Here is a 24238-nt window from a genome sequence, read left to right as displayed (position 1 = left end):
GAATCAATAACAGTTAGGTTACCCAGGGTTCCAGGCAGAACGCGTACACAGTGTGAGGGAATGCAAGATGGGGGAAACATCAACACAGCTTCGGTGGCGGCCTCTCCTACCTCAGTGACTTTAGTCCCAGGTCTATTTAGGTATGTGAGACTACAGACCATCTCATTCCTTCCTATGTCCATCCTCCTTTCCACACGATCTATCCCTCTAGCCTGCTGTTTATACATCCTGATAGAACAGACTGTGCTGGGTTAGGCCAGGTCGATGCCAAGATGGCTGACAGTAAATAGAACCCCCCCCCCCAACCCCCACCCCCACCCCCACCCCATTGCTGTGGTGACAGAAGCTATAGGAATATAAGCAGTGGGCTATTTTCCAGGTTTCCTGTCATTCAGTGAAGGGAAAGATGAGATCGACCCTCTTCATTTGGTATATTTGAAAAGGAAAACTGAAAGAGCTTTTCTGGATCATCAAATGAGACAACAGGGCAGAAACAGTGAGAGGCTATCCATTATCCAGTCCTGTCTCAATATATATAGTACAACAAAAACTGAGTTCTACACTTTACATGGCTAATATACTGAAAAGTAAATTTTGTTTAGTGAAGATAAAGCATTCCCAACACTGATGGCAGGAAAAGTTGTCTAAGGGGAAAAAAAAAAAAAAAAAAGACCAAAGGAAACCAAAGAAGGAAGTGTTGCACTTATATGTAAGTGTGTGCCCAGTGCTAGGACACAGTAGGTTTCAACAAATATTTGTTAAATACATAAAAGAAAGATAGGAAGGAGGAAGGAAGAGAGAAAGAAAGCAATGAAAAAAGAAAAGAAAAAAAAGGAAAGACAGAAAAAGAGGAAGGGCGAAACAGTAAATGATGGTGTGTCGGGGATGCAAGGGATCCGGGGACTGAAAGGATGGACGTCTGTCTCACAGACGAGCTGCCCCAGGGACCGGGCAAGTTTCAGTATCAGTTCCCGCCTTTGGCATATCACAGTTCCAATCCGCAGTGGTTTCTGCTTGTCTACCTCAGGCGGGATGACCACCTAGCACTGACACCTCTCCTGGGCCGACTGTGGCCATGTGACCATAATTAGCCTACTTGTGACTTGACACGTGATTTAGTATATACTGAAGAAGGGGATAGGGGTTTATGAAACGGAGAAGGCCACTTCCCAGTGAGACTAACAGATTACAGCGCTCTGCAGAGGACTTCCCTGGATCATCTTATTAAACACTCTACCCGCAGAGAGCTAAGGGGGTATTCCTGTTTACAGTTCGTACTTGAGAGTCATGGAAGTTACGTGACTAAAGCCTCACAGATGAGAGAAAATACCTCACTGAAATGATCAGTTAGTTACTCCTCTTAATAAAACTATAATCTCCAAAATTATGGCTATATCTTCATCTTGCAGAAGCATTAGCTTCTGCTCACTTTATTCAGAACTTCCGAAGCTATTAAATGTACAATATTCCTGAATAAATCCAGTTTTAGTACTTTCAAGGACATAGGAACTGGAAATAAGCCAAGAAGTTGTCCTATGAGGGTCCTCAGTAGTCTGGTTCCAGGAAATGGATAAGAATGAGCCTGATAACTGACTGCTATCATTGGACATATCTAAGAAAAGATCCTACATCTGGGACTGAAGCCGTATCTTGGGGAAAATCACATATAGTAATTGGAGAAATCATTGCACATTATGTGTGAACGATTTTTACAAATGCCATAGTCACAGGTCTAGGAAATATTTATTTGAAATGTCTTACCTTTAGTAGCTTCATGAGACCTTCTAACTGGACCATTAGCTCTCTCCGGCTCTCCTGGAGAGCAGACATTCTCTGTTCCAGCTCGTCCTTGCGCTGTCTAAGAAAGAAGTAGTCATCATCAGAACAGCATTCAACCCACTGAGCTGATCACACTTCCAAGTCTTGTGACACTAGTAGACCGCCAGAAAAAGGGCATCTCTGATCTCTGATGTGGTTTCCAGGCAGGGAAATGTCAAATGAACGAACAGTTACAGCTTGAGGTGTACATTTGTTTGTTAGAAGTCATACCAAAACACAGATGAATTAAAATCCTCTTGGATATACTTCCCCTTCTACCCTGAATTAACCAGTCAATGAAATCTTTTCTGAATGCTTAGTATGTTCTGGGCCTTGTGCGATGCCATTGGGCTCCCTTAAGACAACAAACAGAAACCAAACTGTCACCGAAAAAGGTCAATCCCACAGATCTTCCGAAACCAAGGACGCTTCTGTAAATCTCAAAGGGCATACCGATTACCCTAGTATTTGGAAATTGGAGTTTGAAAGTTTATTTTTCATTTCTTCCATTCTTAGTATGCAATATGGTACCTTTGAGAGGTGAAATATTCATAGTACAGAGTTTTTATAGTCAATTGAAGTTTTCTGGTTTGGGTTTGACTTTATAGGAGTTCCTACACAATTGTTCCAACTGAAAATAACCTGTAAGATGTGTGTTTGTTTAATTTTGTTTGTTTTGCAGAACTTCTATTAAACTGTCAGCAAGAATGGAAACCACAAAGGACAATCTATACTCCATCATTTATATTGACACTGAGAGGTACCAAGAATATCTTTAAAAGAGGGAAAAGAAATGAAACAGTATGGAGAAGAATATTAACGGTTCGTATTTCTGATGTATATGTGTACTTTTCAAGTCAATTTCAAATCTATTATTTCATGATCATTAGTGAATAATATACACAATTTCCCCCCCCGTGCTCCAAAGGCTTCTGTCTGAGTTTTAGATATTGGAACTTATATTTTAAAAATGTGTGACTGCTTTAACCATGTGTTAATGTATGAATGGATGTGCCTAGTCTCAATGGCACAGGCATAAGATTAAGGGTCACTGTAGCAGAGACTCTGAAATGAAAAACTGACAGTATGAAAATGTCACACTGACTTAGGTCAATGACTCATCCAATTGAAAGATATTTTGGGGGGAGCACAGGTTATGGATATAAATGAAACATTCCTAATTTGCTTTGATTCAGGTTTCTCTAATGAATTATGAATTTAAAATTTATAAACATCCCTCAACGCTTTTTGAATATATTTATATTTTTGGCTTTTATTGCCATTCAAGGCTTACTTACTCCCAGAACATTCCTTTTTCTTTTACAATTGCCTCTTTTCTGAATCCTGAAGGACAAGGGACATCATGATTTTATAGATTTTAATGGTATCTTATTTTAGTCTTTGTCTTCCTGGGCTGCAACATTCTAATTTTGAAAGTCTTACTCCATTCAAAAATATTCGTCAATGACAAATCCACTAGCTGTTTTATCTTTGACCTTGTCTGCACATGGTGTCCCAAATATATCCATGGTAGGGGTTGGTAGAAGGATAGATAATGTTTCTGACGTATTTCCAGTTTTCTTCTAGATACTGTTTTGTAATTTTTGGACTTTTGGTCATAGGAGCACTTTGCGAAGAGGGTTGCAGTAAATTCTAATATTGTAGGTAAAAAATACTAAGATAGGCATCTAAAAACTATGCGGAAAAGTTAACTGGTATTAATTTAGAATTAATCAACAATTAAAAAAAAACTTGTTTGTACAGTTTTCTTATAAGTAGTAATCTTTCAAAACATGACATCTACTCTTTCATGCATTGATTAAATTCAATTAAAAGAATTTCACGGGGCGTCTGGGTGGCCTAGTTGGTTGAGTGTCCGACTTGGGCTCAGGTCATGATCTCGCGGTTTGTGAGTTTGGGTCCCGCATCAGGCTCTGTGCTGACAGCTCAGAGCCTGGAGCCTGCTCCGGATTCTGTGTCTCCCTCTCTCTCTGCCCCTCCCCTGCTCGTACTCTGTCTCTGTCTCTCTCAGGAATGAATAAACATTAAAAAAAAATTAAAAAAAAAAAGAATTTCATGTAATAATGTCTTTATTTAATCTTCTCTATAAGTGGCTACCAAATGTGGGTCTGATTAACATATTTGTGGTGTAGCTTCCATGGTTCCAAGTGGGAACAAGAAAACAAGGACTAAGTAGTGATTTTATTTTCATAGAGCTAAATGTATACCTCTGTAAAAGGAATGTCTTTTATTTTGAGATTCTGCCTGATAATTTCTAATTTTGCGTGTGTTTTTTAAATAATATATATGATATATATATATTTTTTAATGTTTATTTTTGAGAGAGATAGATGGAGTGTGAGTGGGGGAGCGGCAGAGAGAGAGGGAGACACAGAATCTGAAGCAGGTTCCAGGCTCCGAGCTGTCGGCACAGAGACTGATGTGGGGCTTAAACTCACCAGCCGTGAGATCATGACCTGAGCTGAAGCTGAATGCTTGACCGACTGACGGAACCTCCCAGGTGCCCCTTGAATGTACTTTAAAACCTATTTTCTCTTAGGACAATGTTGGGACAACAGGCAAAATTTTAATATAGATCATATATGAGATAATAATATCAACTTTTCTGAATTTGATGATGGTGCCATGGTTATGTAAGACAATACATTTTTACATAGGAAATATACACAGAAATACTTAGTGGTAAAGGGTTATGATGTCTGCAACTTACTCTCAAAATGACTCATCAAAAATATGTATGCTATACATATACATATATACATACATATATATATATAAGCTTATATAGGGAGATAGAGAAGGGTGTAGTAATATGTTTGTTATCTCTAGGTGAAGTATATAAGGACATCCATTGTGATTTTCTTACAACTCTTAAATTTTTTCAAAATAAAAAGTTAAAAAAATATACTGTCATTCATGAAACTGTTGTGATAAGAGATGATGGTAATTTTAATAATATATCCCTATAGGGATGACTTAGTCAATTGAGCATCCAGCTGTTGGTTTTGGCTCAGGTCATGATCTCACAGTTCATGACTTGGAGTCCTGCGTCGGGCTCCATGCTGACAGTGCAGAGCCTGCTTGGGATTCTCTCTCTCCCTCTCTTTCTGCTCCCTCTCTCTTTGCTCCACCCCTGCTCTCTCTCTCAAAATAAATAAATAAATAAACTTAAAAAAATGTATCATCATATGGTAAAACAAAAAGTATTCAGCTTTATGTTATTTCCCAAAAATAATTTAAAAATTAAGCTGGTCTATTAAATTCAACTCTGGAAACCAGACTTACACCAGAGGTTACACTTTCATTTCTAATTAATAGAACACGAAGTTACCTTAATTAGCAAGTTGTTGTTGTTTTTTTTACATTTTATTTATTTTTGATAGAGAGAGACAGAGCACAAGTTGGGGAGGGGCAGAGAGAGACGGAGACACAGAATCCGAAGCAGGCTCCAGGCTCTGAGCTGTCAGCACAGAGCCCAATGCGGGGCCCGAACTCACAAACTGCGAGATCATGACCTGAGCCAAAGTCGGACGCTTAACCGACTGAGCCACCCAGGCGCCCCGCAAGTTTTCTTGAAAAATAATTTTATACACATTGAAAAGAATGTAATTTCGGGGGTATAAAATAAAGTGCTTATTTTTTTTGCAAGGTATAGATATGGAAATTATATGTTTTTCCTCTTTGAGATTTGTAGTGTGAAGTTAGTTCCTTCACAGTTTTAATAAATGTTTTATCCTAGAAGATGGTATTGTCTTTGCAAACACAGTTCTTTAGCTATCTCTTAATCGTTTTGCAGCTTATCCATTCATGCCACAAACATCCATTTGGCACTTTTAAGACACTGTAAATAAAATAATGAGTAGGATACAGTTTTTGTCCTTGAGCGAAAGAGGAGGAGAAAGAAGTTCAAGACGACGATGGTGAGCGTACAATAAAAATATGAACAAATTGCTGCACGTGGTAACACTGAAGAAGACGTCCAGTTCCATATGGTGGTAAAAATTTAAGGAAGGCTTGCTAGATAACCTTGCAAAACTCCCTCCAAAACTCCACCCAATGTAGAAAAGGAAAGACCTCAGGAACTATGTGGAATGTTCCAGACCTTTCTCTGCTTTATCGGTGCCTCTTGGTTGCCTGTATTCTTGAAGTTACTAGTAAATCTCCATGCTGGAGTAAGATCTCTGATTCATGTGAACCTGACTTTACATTGTAATCTGCTGTGTGGACTGGACATGCAGTTCTTCCCCCTTCTATGGCTTCTATTGTCGGATTAACAGCAATATCCTTGAGAAGGTCTGTAAGGCCACACAGTGTCACCGTCTACCCCCACCTTCATCGTCAGCTCTGTCTCTTTCCGTATACACTTTCATTCACTGCATTCTAGGTCTATAGACCTTTCATTTCCTAAAAAAGTGCCACATTCGCTCCTGCCATTTGGTTTTTGGACCTATGGCCTCTATCTTCCAGGAGACCCTTTCTCTGCTGTTTTAGCCCCTCTGCCACCCTTAATCCCTGTTCCCATTCATCCTTCATCCTTCAACTCAAACAATCCCTCTTCGTGGTAACCTTCTTTGACCACAGTGAAGGGCAGGTTGGATTATAATGTCTCTCTTTATTTTTTCAAAAAACCAACTCTTGGTTTCATTGATCTGCTCTACAGTTTTTTTAGATTCTATATTGTTTATTTCTGCTCTGATCTTTATTATTATAATGTCTCTATTTAAAAGCAAGACTCCTAATAGTCTTTATCTCAGTTTGTAATTATATTCTCATTTGTGTGCTTATTTGATTTATGTCATTTTCCTACTGGACCACACATTCTGTGGGACCAGGACAGTATCTTTTTCAATTCAACTGTGGGCATCCTGCGTTTTAGAAATATTTGCTGAATGAACTAAATGAATAATAAAATGAGGGATGATAAATCTGCTAGTGGTGTAGATGGATCAGGGGCCAGGAATCAATTAAGTGAGTAATAACAGTCCAGCAGGAGATGACTAAGACCCAAGAAAAGGAGATGGAATCCACATGTGCTACTCATTGTGTGGGATCTTGGGCAAATTATTTAACTTCTGTGAATCTCAGTTTCCATATCTATAAAAAGAGTACAATAATAGTGTCTATCTCCTGGGTTTGTTACAGCAATTACCCGGGACAGTGTATTATAGAGTTTAGTGCCTAGGGAGCGTCAGATTAGCACACAGAAATGCCTATCATATAACCCCACTTGGTTGTCAGATCTGGGTTGCAAACTTGGCTTTCAGCTTTCTTGTGGCTGATGTAAAAAGGAAAATGTGATTATTTAGAAAGGTCATAGTGCTCTTACGATAAAAATGAACTGCATTAATGAAAAGCTGAGCTCTGCTCCTGTCTCCCCTCATCCATTCCCCAGCTGAAAGAAATTTCCCTGTTGGTTTCTCAATAAGAGACACCAGAAGGTTGTAATGGACGGAGAAGATCTCTGTCCAAGGAGTTCCTGTGGCTGCTGCATGTGGCCACTCCTCAGTGTGAACAAAGGCCAAAGTAACTGCGCAAGAAGCCATTGTTTTGGAGTCTGAAACGACTAAAGGATAAAAGTTAGAATACCCAAAGCAGGTTTCTTGACCTAGGATGTCAGGGTATCTGTGAAATCTCCAAGTCATGAAAATGCTTACCAGAGAATTAATGGCTTATAAGGATCTAGAGAAATAGCCTTTAAGGGAGGGCATTCCTTCTTCTTCCAGGTAGAAGAAATGTGTAGAATATGGAGGCAGTTGGGATTTAGGTGTCTCGGGCCTCAGGCCTCTAGCTTCAGGCATGGGCCACCAGCTGACAGGGAGCAACCAAAACACTGAAGTTTTTCACAGAGACAGACTCCTTAGCATGGGTTTGGGCTCAGCTGGGGATATGGGAATGCCCACAAGTCAGGGCCAGGAGGGTGGTTAGAACTATCAGTCTATTCCAAGATAGCAATGCCAAGGAGGGAAGATGTATCAGTTGGAAAACTATCATCAGTGACCCAGGTACATCAAGAAGCCTTCCTGGATGGCATCACCCAAATGGAACCAAATACTTTCGAAAGCAAATGCTAACAGGTGATCTGATGAAAATGTTTATGAAAAATTCCTAGTCATCATCCCTCCAACAGAGAATGGGACACTCAACGGAAGAGGCATAAAGAACATTTCAGGAGACAAGGTACCTAGATGTGGAGATGAATGATCACTCCACTTCCAAATTGGTTTATTCAGTTATGTTTCTGTGTAAGTTCGACTCACAGCTTGTGAGCTGGGAGGGCCTACATAGTCCTCGTAGGCAAATTTTCTTTCGAGCAGGCATTTACTTTTATATGCCTTTGAGGATAATGATATAGAATGTCACCTTTTCCTTCTTTCCACTTTCATCCCACCTGGGTGACATGTAGTAGAACATGCAAGGACTTCTAATACATCTCCCTGAAGGAAGGACCAGAGATTATATAGTTTGAAAAGGAAGTGTTTCTGTTTCTTCCACTAAATTCTTTAGTTATTCGAAAGTATGACATGATCCTTTCACATCAAGCAGCGCCCACAAGTTGCCGGTTCCATAGATCACCTTTCCATAACTCATGCCTTTGGTGGCTCTGCCGTCTAGGCAGGTGCACGGGCCTGGAGAGAGGGAGAATGGGGCCTCCCTGAGAGCAGGCAGGGCCTGCAGCCTGGGCCAGATGTGCTGTGGTGCCTTGTCATGCATGTGTCTGAAGAGCAGGGCTGGGATGGAACCCCCGGAAACATCCATGACTACAATCAATAGGAACTTGGTAAAATCCAAACATAACCATCCAGAAGCTGCTTAATTTAGTCATTTTGTCTGGAAGAAGTTAATGGTGCTCTAATGATGACAAGGGTTTCTGAGAAGAGGCATCTGTACTTGCTATAAAAAGTATCCCTCAGAGTAAGATATACCTGGAATCTGGCACTGAAACTGGAAGATGGAAAGAATGTTATATCTGCTAACAACTAAAAGTGCCTTGTGAAATAGGACATTCCTATGAAGCAATGCCTTTGAATTTATGTTTGTGCTGTTTGCTACACACATAGGTTTGAGTATGTGTCATATTTCAAGGCATGGTGCTAAGCCGGTCTGAGGTGAAGCCCACAGCCACCCCCCATCCTTTTGCACATGAGCACAGCAGGAGTCATTAGCTATTCTCTACCTTCCTGACTCTGAAAAGTGCACTGAAATTCAAGGGTGGAACCTTCTAAGGGCCTTTCAAACTCAAATGTTTTATGGTGCCGGACTAGACAACAGCAGGTGTTTTAATTCATTAGCAGAACAAGAAGGTATGAGGTCTATTTTTTAAGGTTTGCATGTGAAGCTTTTACGGACCAAGATTGAGAGAAAATCAGACTCCTTTTTTGTGGGTCACAGGTAAATTTTTAAATGTAAAAGCCTGTGATGTTTATTTAGCTGTTTCTGTGTTTGTTGCGTTGATCACTTGTATCATAAACACATTGTCGATAGTGCAAATAACTAGAAAGAGTTGAGTTCAAATTTTTTTCAGTGAGAGATTTTGTTTGTAAAGAATGCTGTTTCCCCTTCACTGTGTCACATGAAAGAATAAAATATACACAGCAGCTCCTTAAAACCCCCAAATCTCAGTGAATAGGCCTGTGCTATTAAAAAAGAAACAGGGGTGTCTGGGGGCTCGGTCAGTTAAGTGTCTGACTTCAGCTCAGGTCATGATCTCATGGTTTGTGAGTTTGAGCCCCACGGCGGGCTCTGTGCTCACAGCTCAGAGCCTGGAGCCTGCTTTGGATTCTGTGTCTCCCCCTCTCTCTCTGCACCACCCCCCCCACTCTCTCTCCCTCAAAAATAAATAAACATTAAAAAATTTTTTTTAAAAGAAAAAGCAAGCATGTCAGCAGCTATGGTGGCTAAGGACTGTTTTCTGGCTGGACGCCATTAGACTTTTGGAAGATCCCAGTCACTTACATTTCCCAAGAGGCCTTGGGCTCCTCTCTTACCTGAGAAGCCGGAGTTCTGCCAGCAGAGTGGGGTTTTGCTGTGCCTTCTCTGGAGTGGGCTGAGAAGCTTGTTCATGCTCTAGCCGCAGCCTCTGGATCTCCTGTAAGATTTCTCTTGGGAGAGAGGAAGAAGGTAAGAAACTAGGGTCAGTTAACTTCCAGGATACCCAGGATGCTAACATCCGAGGGGGGCGGTCACCCTATGTTTGGGAGCAGAAGAAAGTCTCACTACCCAACGGTGTTTATGAGGGACTGGCTGTAGCTAGATGGGTGTTACGGACAACGGAAGGCTGACCTCAGCCCCAGCACGTTCAAACTCTGCAGTATGTTGTTGGAGACTTCAAGCTGAGTGTTCTCACCAGGACCTGATAATCGCTCTACTAAGTAACATAATGCTGCGGTAACGTGTTCAACTTTGAAAAGTGTGCTGGTTAGGAGCAAAAATATATCTTCCGATTATTTCTGATCACAGCCTGACACCATCAAGTCATTGCAGCTACCGGCTAAGAGGTGCTTGGAGGGAAAACAGGATAAATGGTGCTCATTTCACAAAACTAAATAACCCCATCCTCTCACCGGGAATGACATTCCCCTCACTGAATTTATCGGAGAAGCCCCCGGTTAGGCCAAAATTTTTTTTCTTATTCTTACCATTTTCAGCCTCAACAATGGATCTCAATGAGGGTAGCCTTGGAAGGAAAGTGCTTTTAAAAGGATTCACTGTAATTGAGTGTGTGACATAAGAGTGCGATTGGCGTGACCCCTGTCAGGGGTGAGATGTGTCAGTCTATTATTGATGTCGGAGCCTGGGCTGCCCTGCACTGAGGTGAACATTAGGCCGCCATAAAGGATAGGTGACCTATGCAAGGCAAATTATCCCTAAGTGAGTTTGAAGCCATTAAGCAAGGTTACAAGACACATATTCTTGGGGGAGGGGTCAGTCTTCCATCCAGCAAAACGCACAAAAGACAGACAATAAGAACAAAGCACTAAGGAATAAGGAATGGAAGGTGAACTTGGTGAGCAAGGGCGATGGCTTTCCATCCGAAAGGCTGATTTACAACTGCCTGCTTCATAAACATACCAGCATTAAGAAGCTCATTATCAGTTACTACCTCTCTCACGGGTATAGTGAGGAGACTGAACTATAATTCAGGGGTTTTCCACCTTTTTCTGTCCCCCTTTGGCATTCCCTGGTGGAAAACTTTAAGACAAATTTTCTATGGAAACTCAATACGTCAAATGGTTAAAAGGGAGCCTGTTCTGGTGAAAGAAAGCCCTGCCGCAAGCCCTTCTTCCCCTTCTTCAGACCTCTATAGAGATCCCAGGTCCCACAGGGCCTGAAAATCAGTAAAGCTGAGATTTCGAAGTTCTCCGCCAGGACTAACATCCTGACATTCTATGACTCCCACTTGTTCTCCTTGTCAGTTCCAAGGACAGAACCATGATGCAGCATTTAGCTTAAGGAAGGAAAAGAGAGAAGCAGCTCTGATAAGAAAAATTATGGTAAGATCTGTAAAGAGTACTGAGTTCTTAGCCTCTCCCCAGGAACTATGCTCTCCTCTTTAATCTTCTTTTATTGAATCCTCATAAAAATTGTATATAGGTCCTGCTATTATCTGTTTCATGAATAAGGAAATCAAAGCACAGACCAGTTAAAAGACTTGCCCAAGTTCAATAACAAGTAGGTGGTAGAGGTGATTTGAACCCAGGCGGTTAGCTCCAGAGGCCATGGATATCTGACTCCCTCTGTCTTTGGTGTTTGCTCTGACAGGTTTAGCCTATGCAGGCTGTGATTTATGTCATATAATGTAAAGACTACTGCTACTCCTAATACCAATCCCAATCAGTTCTTCCAAGTGTGCTATGAGGAAGCATTATCTTCTAACAATCATGGCTGAAAAGTCCATGAATCACCCAGAGTAGTCATGGAGTGAAGTGAGGAACTCTAACCTCCCCTGAAGCTCAGAGATCTGATTAGTGGGTTCATTGTCACCTTGGAGACCACGGGATTCCAAGGGCGAATTCCTACAGTGCAGAAGTTGACCTGGATAAGCTTCTGGGACGTGGTTCTGGGGTCCTTGGAGGGCATGAAGCCACCGGTTTAGACAAATGAGTTCAGGACGGACTAGATGCTCTTCAGGCATGGTGTGGGGAACTCTGTGGGCCACGAAAGGACTAAGAGACAGGACAAACTTCTCTTTCTGCCATCTCTTCTCATTCCCATTTCTTTATTCTCTCTCTGGTCCTACAAACACGCATTCAGAGTACAACATCCAGAAACGTCTTGGAAACAAGCAGTAAGACTGGTAGCACAGCATAGCTGGGGCCATTGGAACATCCATGGTGCTCCTAGCTGATTCTGGAATTCCGCGTGGGGGCCGATGTCACTGGGGTATTTCCTTAAAGGAGGTCCTGATTTCACCTCATGCTGAGTGGAAGCAGAGGATTTGAAGGGAAAATAAAGTGCTTTGGAGAGGTAGGAGAGCAGGTAAACACTGCAACCAAGATAAGATATTTGTGGGCTTGGGAGTTTTCACTGTAGTCTTTTTCTCTTTCTAAGAACAGGAAAATATGCCAACCAAGTCTGCACCTTCTTTTTAATTTTTATCATAGAATGTGAAAAAACACTTTGACCATTTATCCCTAAATTCTCACGTCAAACTCTATAGGCATGAAACAAGGATCAGGACCTCCTCCTTTATTCAGTTTGATCTCAGAAGTGACATCAGTGTTTAAGAATGGGATTCAGTGGGGGCGCCTGGGTGCCTCGGTTGGTTAAGCATCCGACTTCCGCTCGGGTCATGATCTCATGGCTCATGAGTTCAAGCCCCACGTCGGGCTCCGTGCTGACAGCTCAGAGCCTGGAGCCTGCTTTGGATTCTGTCTCCCTCTTTCTCTCTGCCCCTCCCCTACTCATGCTCTGTTTCTCTGTCTCTCTCAAACATAAACATTAAAAAAAATTAAAAAAAAGATTGGGATTCAGTGTTAAGACAGTTTGGTGCTCTTCTAAGAGATCTAGAATGTACACGTTGCTCCCATGTTGGACCTACTCAGTATTGAGTTTGAGATCTAACTCTGTAATTAATTATTTTTCTCACTCAATATATATTTACTGAGCTTCTGCAACATCCTAACCATGGGCCTAGAACCCAGAGGCCCTTTGGCATGGTCTCTGTTCTCAAAGAACTTCCATTTCAGTCAGGGAAGAAGGAAACAGACACATAGATGCAATTATTTCAGATAGTGATGTCTCACACGCATACCAGGAGCTGTGATAGAGAGCGGTTCCTGGCGCAGGAGGTAGTGGGAACGATTCGACGGGAGGACTTGTGAGGCAAGACCTGAATGATGAGAAGGGCCTGCCCATGCAGCGACCCTAAGGAAGAGCGCCCTAAACTGAGAGAACAGTTTAGACTGTTTAGAACTTCAGAGAACAGTTTAGAACTTTAGAGAACACAGGCTGCAAGGAAAGAGGTGAGCAGGAGCACACTGAGCAGGATTTGCTGAGGCTGGCAAGGTAGGCAGGCATCAGCCCAGGTTAGACCTTGCAGACCACGGTAAGAAGGGTAGGTTTCAGTCGAAGTGTGACAGAAACCCATCAGAGGGTTTTGAACATAAAATAACATGATATGACTTGTGTTTTACACAGTGACAGGTTGGGCTGCTGCTAATGGTGGAAACGGAGTGGACAGTCTGGGATATGTTGTGGGGGTCGGCTGAGAATCAGTCTGTGTCGAATAGACAGAGTCCTGCTGATGGACTTGGGCATGGAGGTGTTTGGCTCCAACAACTGGGGGACAGTGGTGTCAGCCCAAATGCCTGATTTGCTTATTTAAAAGTTTATTTATCTTGAGAGAGAGGAAGAGAGAGCACAAGCAGGGTAGGGGCAGAGAGAGAGGGAGAGGGGATCCTAAGCAGGCTCTACTCTGCCAGCGCGGAGCCCGACGTGGGGCTAGAACTCACAAACCGTGAGATCATAGCTGAGCCAAAACCACGGGTCGGACGCTAACCGACTGAGTCACCCGGGCGACTTCCAAATGCCTCTTTTAGAAGAGCCTTCTGTTTGTCTCTGGGTGGCACTCAGGAGGGCCCTTCTGAATGAGACAGCTCCTTAACAAAAACAGGCGTGTTGGGGCACCAGGGTGGCTCAGCGAGTTAAGCGTCCTACTCTTAATTTTGGCTCAGGTCATGATCTCACAGTTGGTGAGGTAGAGCCCCAAGTTGGGGCTGCTTGGTTTTCTCTCTCCCCTCTCCCTCTGCCCCACCCTCTGCTCCCACTCTCTCTCTTTCTCTCACAATAAATAAACTTTCAACAAAAACAAGCACGTCAGTAAAAGGGAAATGATACTGTCTAGAGAGGAAACATTAATTGCACTGATATCTCAGAACTGTATGTATGTTTTCTCATGAAGCTTTTGAAGATCTAAAATCTAAAGACGAGCTTCTCAGACGCCAATATCACTGACTAAAGACATCGTCCTTTAAATATGCATACAGCTGAAAAACCTGGACATTTTAAAGCATACCTATAAGTTTTCAGTGAACACACACTCTGATCAAAAAAGCCAGCATGTCTAAAAAGCCTTACCTGTTCTTGTTTTCTAGCTCTGCGATCAGCTGCCTCTGTTGCTTATTCGCATCAATGGTGAAGGAGATGTCAGGAGCACTTCTCTGCTGCGTCGGCTGCTGTAAAACATGTGGTTTATGCTGTTTAACATTGGGAATGGAAACCCACATGTGTGTGAGGAGACAGGAATCATGAGATATGCAGACAGGAAAGAAAAAAAACTATTTCTATCAAAACAGGAAAAGCAAATACATGAAATTGCCATTCATCTCCTAAGGACCGACTTCTCTGTGAATCTGGGGGGACGCCTCTGCGAGCAGAAGCAGAACAGAATTCCCTGGCAGGCAAACACACAAAACGTAGAAGACACAGTCTTGTAGCTTTCTGACTTGAAGTCTTTGGGAGCGATTTCATTCTTGCTGTGCTGTCCCCACTGTGACAGTTCTCTCAGTGTAGGTGGGTGTAAAAAATACTTCCCTGTTGAGATACCTCTCTAGAATTACTGTTCAATCACTGTAACGCACAATAAAAAAATGTCATGGTTTGAAAATCACAGTTAATAGGATTTTCTTTTCTTCTTTTGGTCAACATACTTATTAGCATTTCTTTATTCATGTATGTAATTTTACATTAATGGATATATACATCCTTCCTCCACATTCATGGCATAACACTCATCACTCCTGGTCATGTTTTAACAACTAGTGTATATGCAGTCACAGCTTTCTCCATTCTCTCTCTCTCTCTCTATATATATATATATATACACACATATATATATATATATACATATATATACACATACACAGAAATTAATCTTAACAAATTATATATATATGCAAATTTCCCTGACTAAATACACATACATATATACATATATATAAATACGGCCTATGATTATATGTAAATACATATATACATATGTATATTTATAGACGTATTTTTTGTTGTAAAATCAAAGTATTATTGTATCAAATGAGTTCTTTTACACAATACATTGATTATAATTACAAGAGGATTTAAAAAAAAATTTTTTTAACATTTATTTATTTTTTGACAGACAGAGAGAGACATAGTGTGAGTAGGAGAGGGGCAGAGAAAGAGGGAGTCACAGATTCCAAAGCCTGACTCGGGACTCAAACTCATGAACTGTGAGATCATGACTTGAGCTGAAGTTGGACATTTAACCGACTGAGCCACCCAGGTACCCCAAGAAGATTTTTTACAACAAGGATAGATTGATTTCCATATTTCCAAATAAAAGTCAACTTTTACATATGTATGTACATTTACATATGTATATACATGTAATCACATACTGTATTTATATATGTACATGTATGTGTGCATTTAATGAAGGTTTAATTTGTCATTTTTTATAAAAACAGTCAGATTATGTATAGTTCCCTGCGCTTTGCTTTCTTTGCTCTACAGTACATTTTAGAAGTTCCTCAACTGGTTTTTAAACAAATTAAAAAAAAAAAATCACAATTAATCTTTCCACTAAAGAATGCCAAGCTTTTAAAAATGGCATCAATTGCCTACGCCCCCAGAAATGAAAAAACTCAGCCTGCTTTTTAATGTCCAGACACCTGACTGTAGAAAGATTAAGCTTGGTAAATGTCTGGCTCTCATAAAGCTTTTCTATGATTTTTTAATTGGCATTTCTTTTAACAAAGAAGTGATTTGTGTTGCTAACAAAGGATTCGGGGTCCTATGTTTTATATCCTAAATGACTTCCCGTAGCTAAGCCTAGTGAATGGCAGCTTCGAGCTGTGATCCAGGTTTTTCCTCTGATTTCAGTACATAGTTTTCTGTTTCTTGTATATACTACATATCGATAAAAGTGGAAACTTATCTGAGCCAGTTGTGGATTTGAGTCATTCCTCTTTCTCTTAACTGATCAGGAATTATCCAGACACACCGGTGTTGGGCTGGTTCAGCAGTGTTGTAACAGAATACCTAAAGCTACGATTTATGCCACACCAGACCCATAGCCGGACAGTGAAAAATAGAAGTAGAAGGCTCGTGTTTAGGTCCTGCAGGTCACACAGTAACAAGTTCTCAGCTTTGCTGTCGTCGCACCAACTGTAAGGATAACAGTGAACATGACAGACTCTCACTCAAACTACTTACAGACGAAGCGGACTCTGCTGCCAGTCTTGCCGCGTACCTGGCGATCAGTCTGTGTTCTTCATCGAGCCGGTTCGAACTCTCAAGCATGCTATTGAGAACAGAGCAAGAAGAAGACCGTGAGGCAGTGAGAAAGACGGATGGATGTATATTACCACCAGAGGCACTTGCTATTTCAATTTTTCGGTGTAAAAATTTGAAAGCTATATGAAACCCTGTTAGGTTCACGATCTCAGACGTGGATTCATGGCACGATCTAACACGTGGCCAGGAAGTTGCGTTAATAAATCCTGTCTTCAGTCAATTAAATGTCTTACTAAGAAAACTCCAAACAAGTTACTTTTCTCATCAACATTTCTGATAAAAGAATATTTTCTCTTTTTCTGTGCTGACAGCAAGGAGCCTGCTTGGGATTCTCTCTCTCTCTCTCTCTCTCTCTCTCTCTCTTTCTCTGTTCCTCCTGTATGCTCTCTCTCTCTCTCTCTCAAATAAATAAATAAATAAATAAATAAAACTTTAAAAAGTAATATTTTCTCTTCAGTTTTATTGCCTTTAACATTTTTACTTCCTTATTACATAAGAAATACATGTCCACAATGGGCATGTCAGAAAATATGGAAGCACCAAAAAAAAAACCAAAAAAACAAAAACCAAACCCAGTTGTGGTCAGCCTGCAGTGATACCTACCTCCTGGTATTCACCCTTGTGTGTGTAATCCTCCTCCTTTAGTATGGGCTGGACTTACTGGCTTGCTCTTAATGAATAGAAACAGTCAGTTTCTATTCAGTTTCATGGACAGAAGTAATGGAATGTCACTTTCAAGATTAAGACCATGGTTTCCATCCTGAGTATGATTTCTCTCTCTTGAGCTCATTGGATGGCTTGCTCTGTGGGAAGCTAGCTGCCATGTCATAAAGCAGCCCATGGAAAGGCCCATGTGATAAAGAACCAAAGCTAGGCAATAATAACCTTGTGAATGAAATCCCACACATAGGCCCTTTAGATAAGATAGCAGCCCCAGCTAACAGCTTGATTGCAACCACATGACAAGCCTTGAGTCACAGGCACCATGCCGGATTCCTGACCCACTGTGGGATAGTAAATGTTTGTTCCATTAAGCTGCTAAGTTTTTGGACAATTAGTTACGAGGCAATAGATAACTAATACAAACTGTTAACTATAATATTACTACCCAGGTAACTTGCCATTTTCTATTTACTTCTAGAGCAGTGGAATTATAGGAGTGGCTTCTAATGACATTAATGGGAATTGTTTATTGTCTCTCATAATTGTAGATTGTTAATACTAGAATAAGGATGATCTGAGTCCCTAAAAAAACTAAAGCAAATAGACGCATTATCAACTCCCCCGTATTTGAGAAGGCCCTTCACTTAAGAGTAAGTTTTGCATGCCATTAAAAAGTTTCTATGAAACATACCAGTAATGCCAATGCTGTTAACCGGCTAGATGGTTACAGTTTGGCTTATCGGTTATCATGGTGAGTACCGGGTCAGAATCAAGAATAGAAACTAGTTTCTCTCATCCTTAAATATATTCTCCTCCATTTATATTCCCCGCCCATGATTCTTAAAGAAAAAAGGTCATTACTCATGAGTATACACTGAAAGTAACACACTTCTATGCCAGTGGTAAGCTTGTAAGAATCATCCACTGCAAAGACTTGAATCCACAAGAAGCAACATGCACGTATATTATTTACATGTATGTTCACACATAAAGTAAATATGCAACCCAGTCTTTTAATTTTTGTTCAAAAGTGAGAAGGTGAGTGAACATCATTATGTGCTTCCAGAATATTAGCTGTGTCACTTCCAAATCGCTCTTCCCTGGCTGGCTGAATCCATTCCTGTAACATCGTCTCTTATCATTCAGAAAACATTCCTGTATCCATCATCTCTGTACCAGTCTATACTCCTCACACGTGTAAACTATACCTGTTGTTATCCTGAATACTTCCACTTTAGATTTAGCCCTTTTCTCTGGGCTACAATAACCACGTAGAATATTCCTGAATATCTACATTTACTAAGTCACTTCTCTACCCTCAATAAAAACTCTTCTCTTTTCCTTTTGTCCATAGGAGATAATGCATGTAAAACACATCAAGCTAATACGATGCCTAGAACACATTATTCTGCTTCTTAAGCAACCTGTTCAGATTCATTCATGATTCATGTCTCCTTCAAAATACTCCCATCCAACAACCATGTAGAGTAGGGCTTTTCAAGTATTAGCGTACATACGTATGACTCGGAGATCTTGTAAAAAATGTACTTTCTCGTTCTGTAGCTGGGGGTGATAGGGTAGGTTGCATGGGGTAGAACCTGAGAACCTGCATTCCTATGGAAGCTTCCAAGATACACTGATACTGCTGGTCTAAGGACAAAACTTTCAGTGGCAAGGATCTAGAAGATCTTGAGAATAAAATGGAAAATCTAAACACATGAAAAAAACCCCAAATGTAAACCATATAAAAGAAATAATTTTTTATGAGTATTTGATATCCATACAGCATCTACGATATTTTATAAACATTCCTTAACACAGAAAATTCTAGGTTCCAGGCTCACATATGTGTGGTACCAATCCCCAGAGATTGAGATTTCAATCAGCATAACAAAGACTTGGAGTAAGAAATAATTCTAACAGCAAAAGGTGTTAGTTCTGGAGAACTGATGCCATAAAGCAGATGTTTGTCTCTATAACACAATGTCTGTACTCTGTAGTGGTTAAAAATAATAACTGAATTTCTTGTCATCGCTTTAATAAAAAAGTCACAGTGTGTTCACTTTAAACATAAAACTACCCCACAAAGAAAACAATTTAATTTGATTTTAACATGTTTATCATTTCTGGCTGGTATTAGAAATAATATGCCTAATTTCAGCACAGTCTGTGTAGACAACAGGGCCGCTGCTCTTAGCCCAGAGCAATGATCTGTTTGCCTGAAAGTGACTTTGTCAAAAACATTTGCGTGTGTTTTGATAAATAAATAATAAAAAAAACTGATAAAAAACCTCATGATAAAAGTGCCTTTTATCATGAATGACCAGCAAGTATAAATAATATAAAGGCTACATTAAAAAAGCCTCTTGGAGATGTAAGACGTGAAGTTATGGGATCCTGTCTAGTAAGCTATAACTCATACTTCCATGCCTTCCCTCCCCCAGCCCTGAGTGAATGAGGGGTGGAGTGATATATTACCCCTTTGTGCACACAAACGATTTATGAGTCCACATGTGCCATTTTAGTATGTTCAAATTATACAAGGGTGAATGAGGCATTCCTCTGATAAATTCCATTATTTCAAGACTCCAATTACAAATAGCTGAAAATGAATGGCCAATAATCCCCAAATCGTTAGAGAAATACCGATTCCAACGCTTTCTCCATCCCTGGCTATTCATTTCAAGACTTTATAATCAGTAATCTTGCTACAAGACCATGATGAATTGAAAAGTGGCTGCTGTGTAGACTGTATTTCAGAGCAGAAAAATCTATTATTTTGAAAGCTCTCCACTTTCTACCTTAAATACATGGCCATTGTGTGTTGCTAGTGATTCAAAATGGCATCCTAAGAAACTTAAGTGGCCTCGGCTGAGGTAGGGCCTACTAAACTGTGATTTAGCAAAGGTTTCTGGGAACCCAGGGTTTGTTCACATTTCTTTGGTTTCTCTACAAGCCTGTACTGACTTCCCAGGCAGGACAGTCAACCAAATACTAATGTGGTCTAAAGGGCAGCGGAAATACTTCTAAGTTTTCTCTTAATATTTTTCCATCTTCCTGAACGGGTGAAAGGAATTTTATCACCAGAGATTAATTTTTTAAGGCCACTGGGCCTCAGGCACTACTCTTCTATTAAAATGCAAACAGCTGAGAGGAGGATTACCGCTTGAGAAGGCATTCCTAGTCGCCCTGAAGTGGAGGTTTACTTGATCAGGTTGTTTCGCAGTTGGTTGAGAGCAACATGCTATGGGAATAGAGCCCGTTCAGGCCTTTGGGAGCACAGTGAGCAGAAGAAAGGTGGGGCGGAAAGGAGCAAAGTGATTCTGGGGCCCAAGAAGTGGTTTTAGGGGACTAACGAACGTGGAGGGAAATGAACTAACTCTCAAAGCTTCAACTGGTGTCTCTTTAACGACTGGCTTAAAAGGAAAAGATAGGAAATCATGAAATGGCAATCTTCCTGGATAAAAATGATAAAACTTACCAGGATAATGGCATCCTTATAGGGATGCCTTCAAACTCCTTTATCGACACCCTGACTTTATCAGCTCACTGTTGTAACACCAAGGCCATGCATTCTACCCTCTTCAAACTCTCCATTTCCTTCCGTTCCAATGGTCACGGGTGTGTTCCAGGCCACTGTCATCCAGAATTGTCATGAAGCCCTCTCAATAGGTTCTTCCCATTTTAGACTTAGTCTTCCCTCCAATTCATTTTGCATCCTGTGGTCGGTGATCTTTTAAAAATGAATTTGGCTGTAACATTCCTATGCATAAAATCTTTCAATGGGTTCTCAGTTTTCAAACTCCTCCATAAGACTCAGAAGGTCCTGCATAATCTAGCTTCATCCTTTACGCCTGGTACTCTAGCAGCCTTACCTGGTCAAGTTCCTCAAGAAGTTCCACATTTTCTCTGCTCTGAACGATCTCTCTGCCTCCTCCACCCGCTTCCACTTGGCCGATTCCTCATCATCCTGCTGTTGGCTTCAGCTGCCATTTCCTACCCTCACTTCCAACCTCTAAATTCGGGATTTTGCTCCTCACATATCCCACGGCATCTCACTGCCCTTATTGTACCTGTTACCCTTTGCTTTTTCATTGCTTTTTCACTTGTCTTTATCCTTTACTAAACTGTAGCTTTTTTGAGGAAAGAATGGTTCCATTTTGTCACCATTAGATCTTGAATGTTTAGCACAGCACTTGGAACACAGCAGGAAGTGCCTAAGCGTTAGTTGGACAAAAGAACAAACACAGGTTAGCTCTCTGGCTTGCAGCGTCATGGACTTTGGTCCACGTTTCTATATCCTTCTTGGCTCTGCGTGCATTCTCAACACTGGGAAAATCAGAAGGGTAAAGATAAAACACAGTACTTTAACACTAACCATGCCGTCTAAAATTGAACTGTGAAGTATTCACATTTGGCGGAACTGGAATCAAGATACACTCAGTTGCCGGATGCAGATTCCCTATCTGCTCTTTTTAGGTGTTAAGGTTCACAGAAATGTCATTACACTCTTCCATATTTATCAACATCAGATCTTCCCCACCTGCAGTCATGGCAAATTCTCTTTGGTTCAAATTCTGTTGTTGTTTTAAAGATTAGGAGAGCAGATGATGGTATCTGAAAAAGGTAAGCTCCCACTCAGAAGAAATGCTTACTCTTAGGGGTGAATACAGATAGGAATGATATATAAGAGTGGGTGCGAGGTGGGACTGGATCATTTCTGAATTCAAACCTCAGCCCTCTTAGTTACAAGCTGTGTGACCTTGGGCAAATCACTTAACCTTTCTGTGCTTCAGTTCTTTCACCTATAATACAGGGATATAGTGATAATATACCTCCTGGTGTGCTGGGAGGATTATTATGTACCGTTTAGAGCAGTGCCAGGGCACACGGTGAGACTCTATGGGAGTATTCCTTTTACTTTTACCTCTACAAAGCAGGTAACACTGTCTCACTATAATCATTTTTGCATGATCATCTCCTTACCTATAACTTAGCTTTTTGCTCTCGAACGTTTGGTTGGTTACTGGCCAGTATTCTAGGGTATACCAAAAAAGAAGTAAGACCATTTAGTTGAATCAATGAAAGATTTTACGGAAGCACTAGGGGGACTTTACATTTCTGATTTCCTAAACAGAGGGACGAGTTAGCTGAACAGTGACAGCTTTCTCTTGTTTCCCCAAAGTGGCAACACTGCCATTTATTTGTAATCAAATGTCCCTTTTATTTATTTATTTATTTATTTATTTATTTTTTAACGTTTTTATTTATTTTTGAGACAGAGAGAGACACAGCATGAACAGGGGAGGGGCAGAGAGAGAGGGAGACACAGAATCTGAAACAGGCTCCAGGCTCTGAGCTGTCAGCACAGAGCCCGACGCGGGGCTCGAACTCACAGCCCGTGAGATCATGACCTGAGCCGAAGTCGGACGCTTAACCGACCAAGCCACCCAGGCGCCCCGCAAATGTCCCTTTTATACAATTTATCAAGCAACATATGAGACCAGGTCCCATGCCAAGTTCTTTATTTGAGCGCATTTGGAGAAAACATACTCTGAAGGTCATCCAGTTAACAATATTGATGAATACCCATGAGCTATCATTTTTTTCTACCATATTATAATGGACAGGTTTTACAATAGGAGATTTTAAATCTACTTTATTGTATGCCTTTAATCCTATTCAAAATTAAATAAGGAATCACTATTGAGTCATTCCCCCATGTGCCTAGTTCTACACTAGCTAATTTGCATCAATGACCTCATCGGATTGGTAGTGTCTCTCTTGTTTTCCATGGAAACTGAAAATGTATTAGAATCAGAGGAATGAACTCATCTTTTTTTTTATAAAGTTAAAAAAATGTTTATTTATTTTTGACAGAGAGAGACAGAGTGCGAGTAGGGTAGGGGCAAAGAGAGAGGGAGACACAGAATCTGAAGCAGGCTCCAGGCTGTCAGCACAGGGCCCAACACGGGGCTTGAACTCACAAGCTGTGAGACCATGACCTGAGCTGAAGTCAAACACTCAACTGACTGAGCCACCCAGGGGCCCCGAGAAATGAGCTCATCTTAAAATCAATTTCCCATCTGAGTATTCTGAGAAAACTTCTGTGTACAATGTAGTCAATGCAGATATGCACGCTGGTGGTATGATATTCTTCAGATTGATATTTCTAGAATTCTAAGGGAATACCTTTCTCAGGAGTCTTGTTTTATACCTGAAACTCCTAAACATCTTATGGAAGAAAAAAAATAGTATTAATACGGAAATGAAAACTCATATAAAAGAGATACTTTCAGTGAGTGCTGATAATAATTTTTTTCTTTCAACAGACTGCAACACATTTACATTTTTCAAAATCAACCTTTACTGAAAAGGGTCAAATTTTAGCTTACATATTAAAAATATTAAAGGCATACACTTCAGCGGATTTAGTGTTGATGTTGTCATGGATTGAATTGTGTCTTCCCCAAAATTCATGTGTTGAAGCCCCAACTCCCAGTGCCTCAGAATGTGACCGTATTTGGAGTAGGTCTTTTAAAGAGGTTAACTAAGGTAAAATGAGGTCATAGGGGTGGGGCCCTAAGCCAATATGATTGGTGTCCTTATAAGAAGAGGAAAAGAGCTAGAGATGTTTCTGCACAGAAAAAAGGCCATGTAAGAACACGGCAAGATGGCAGCCATCTGAGGCCAAGGAGAGGGACCTCAGGAGAAACCAGCCCTGCCGGCACTTTGGTCTTGGACCTCCAGCCTCCAGAACTGTGAGAAAATAAATTTCTGTTGTCAAAGATACAAAGTCTGTGGTATTTTGTTATAGTAGCTCTAGAAAACGAATACAAAGTGGAAGAAATCAGAGAACGTTAAAGTGACAAATAGATTCTTTCTCAATATCACTTTTAGTTTTTCTTTTTTCTTTGCCCCCCATCAGTCATTTTCCCCATGTCAGTGAATTGTTGATACTTAG

At 40.8% G+C, this 24238-nt stretch overlaps 1 protein-coding gene and 1 long non-coding RNA gene across 24 annotated transcripts in view; one reads left to right on the top strand and one right to left on the bottom strand.

Moving 5' to 3' along the window:
• DTNA (dystrobrevin alpha) overlaps positions 1-24238 on the bottom strand; it is a 354755-nt gene that overhangs the window by 24217 nt on the left and 306300 nt on the right. For 19 of the 23 annotated variants that reach the window (XM_042909764.1, XM_042909771.1, XM_042909773.1 and 16 more), the window contains 4 exons: positions 16531-16618; positions 14416-14513; positions 9825-9938; positions 1762-1858 (listed from right to left, as the gene is read on the bottom strand). In XM_042909764.1, coding sequence (XP_042765698.1) covers positions 1762-1858; positions 9825-9938; positions 14416-14513; positions 16531-16618 — 397 coding nt within the window. The remainder of the gene's footprint in view (positions 1-1761; positions 1859-9824; positions 9939-14415; positions 14514-16530; positions 16619-24238) is intronic. The other 4 variants (XM_042909766.1, XM_042909777.1, XM_042909779.1 and 1 more) reach the window with 1 other exon arrangement.
• On the top strand, positions 7-14520 carry LOC122203203. The gene is made up of 3 exons (XR_006195083.1): positions 7-140; positions 2501-2640; positions 14433-14520. It is a non-coding gene; the product is annotated as an uncharacterized LOC122203203 (long non-coding RNA).

Source organism: Panthera leo, chromosome D3 (genome assembly GCF_018350215.1).
Source record: "Panthera leo isolate Ple1 chromosome D3, P.leo_Ple1_pat1.1, whole genome shotgun sequence".
Classification (NCBI taxonomy): domain Eukaryota; kingdom Metazoa; phylum Chordata; class Mammalia; order Carnivora; family Felidae; genus Panthera; species Panthera leo.
This window is presented reverse-complemented; position numbering and strand designations above follow the sequence as displayed.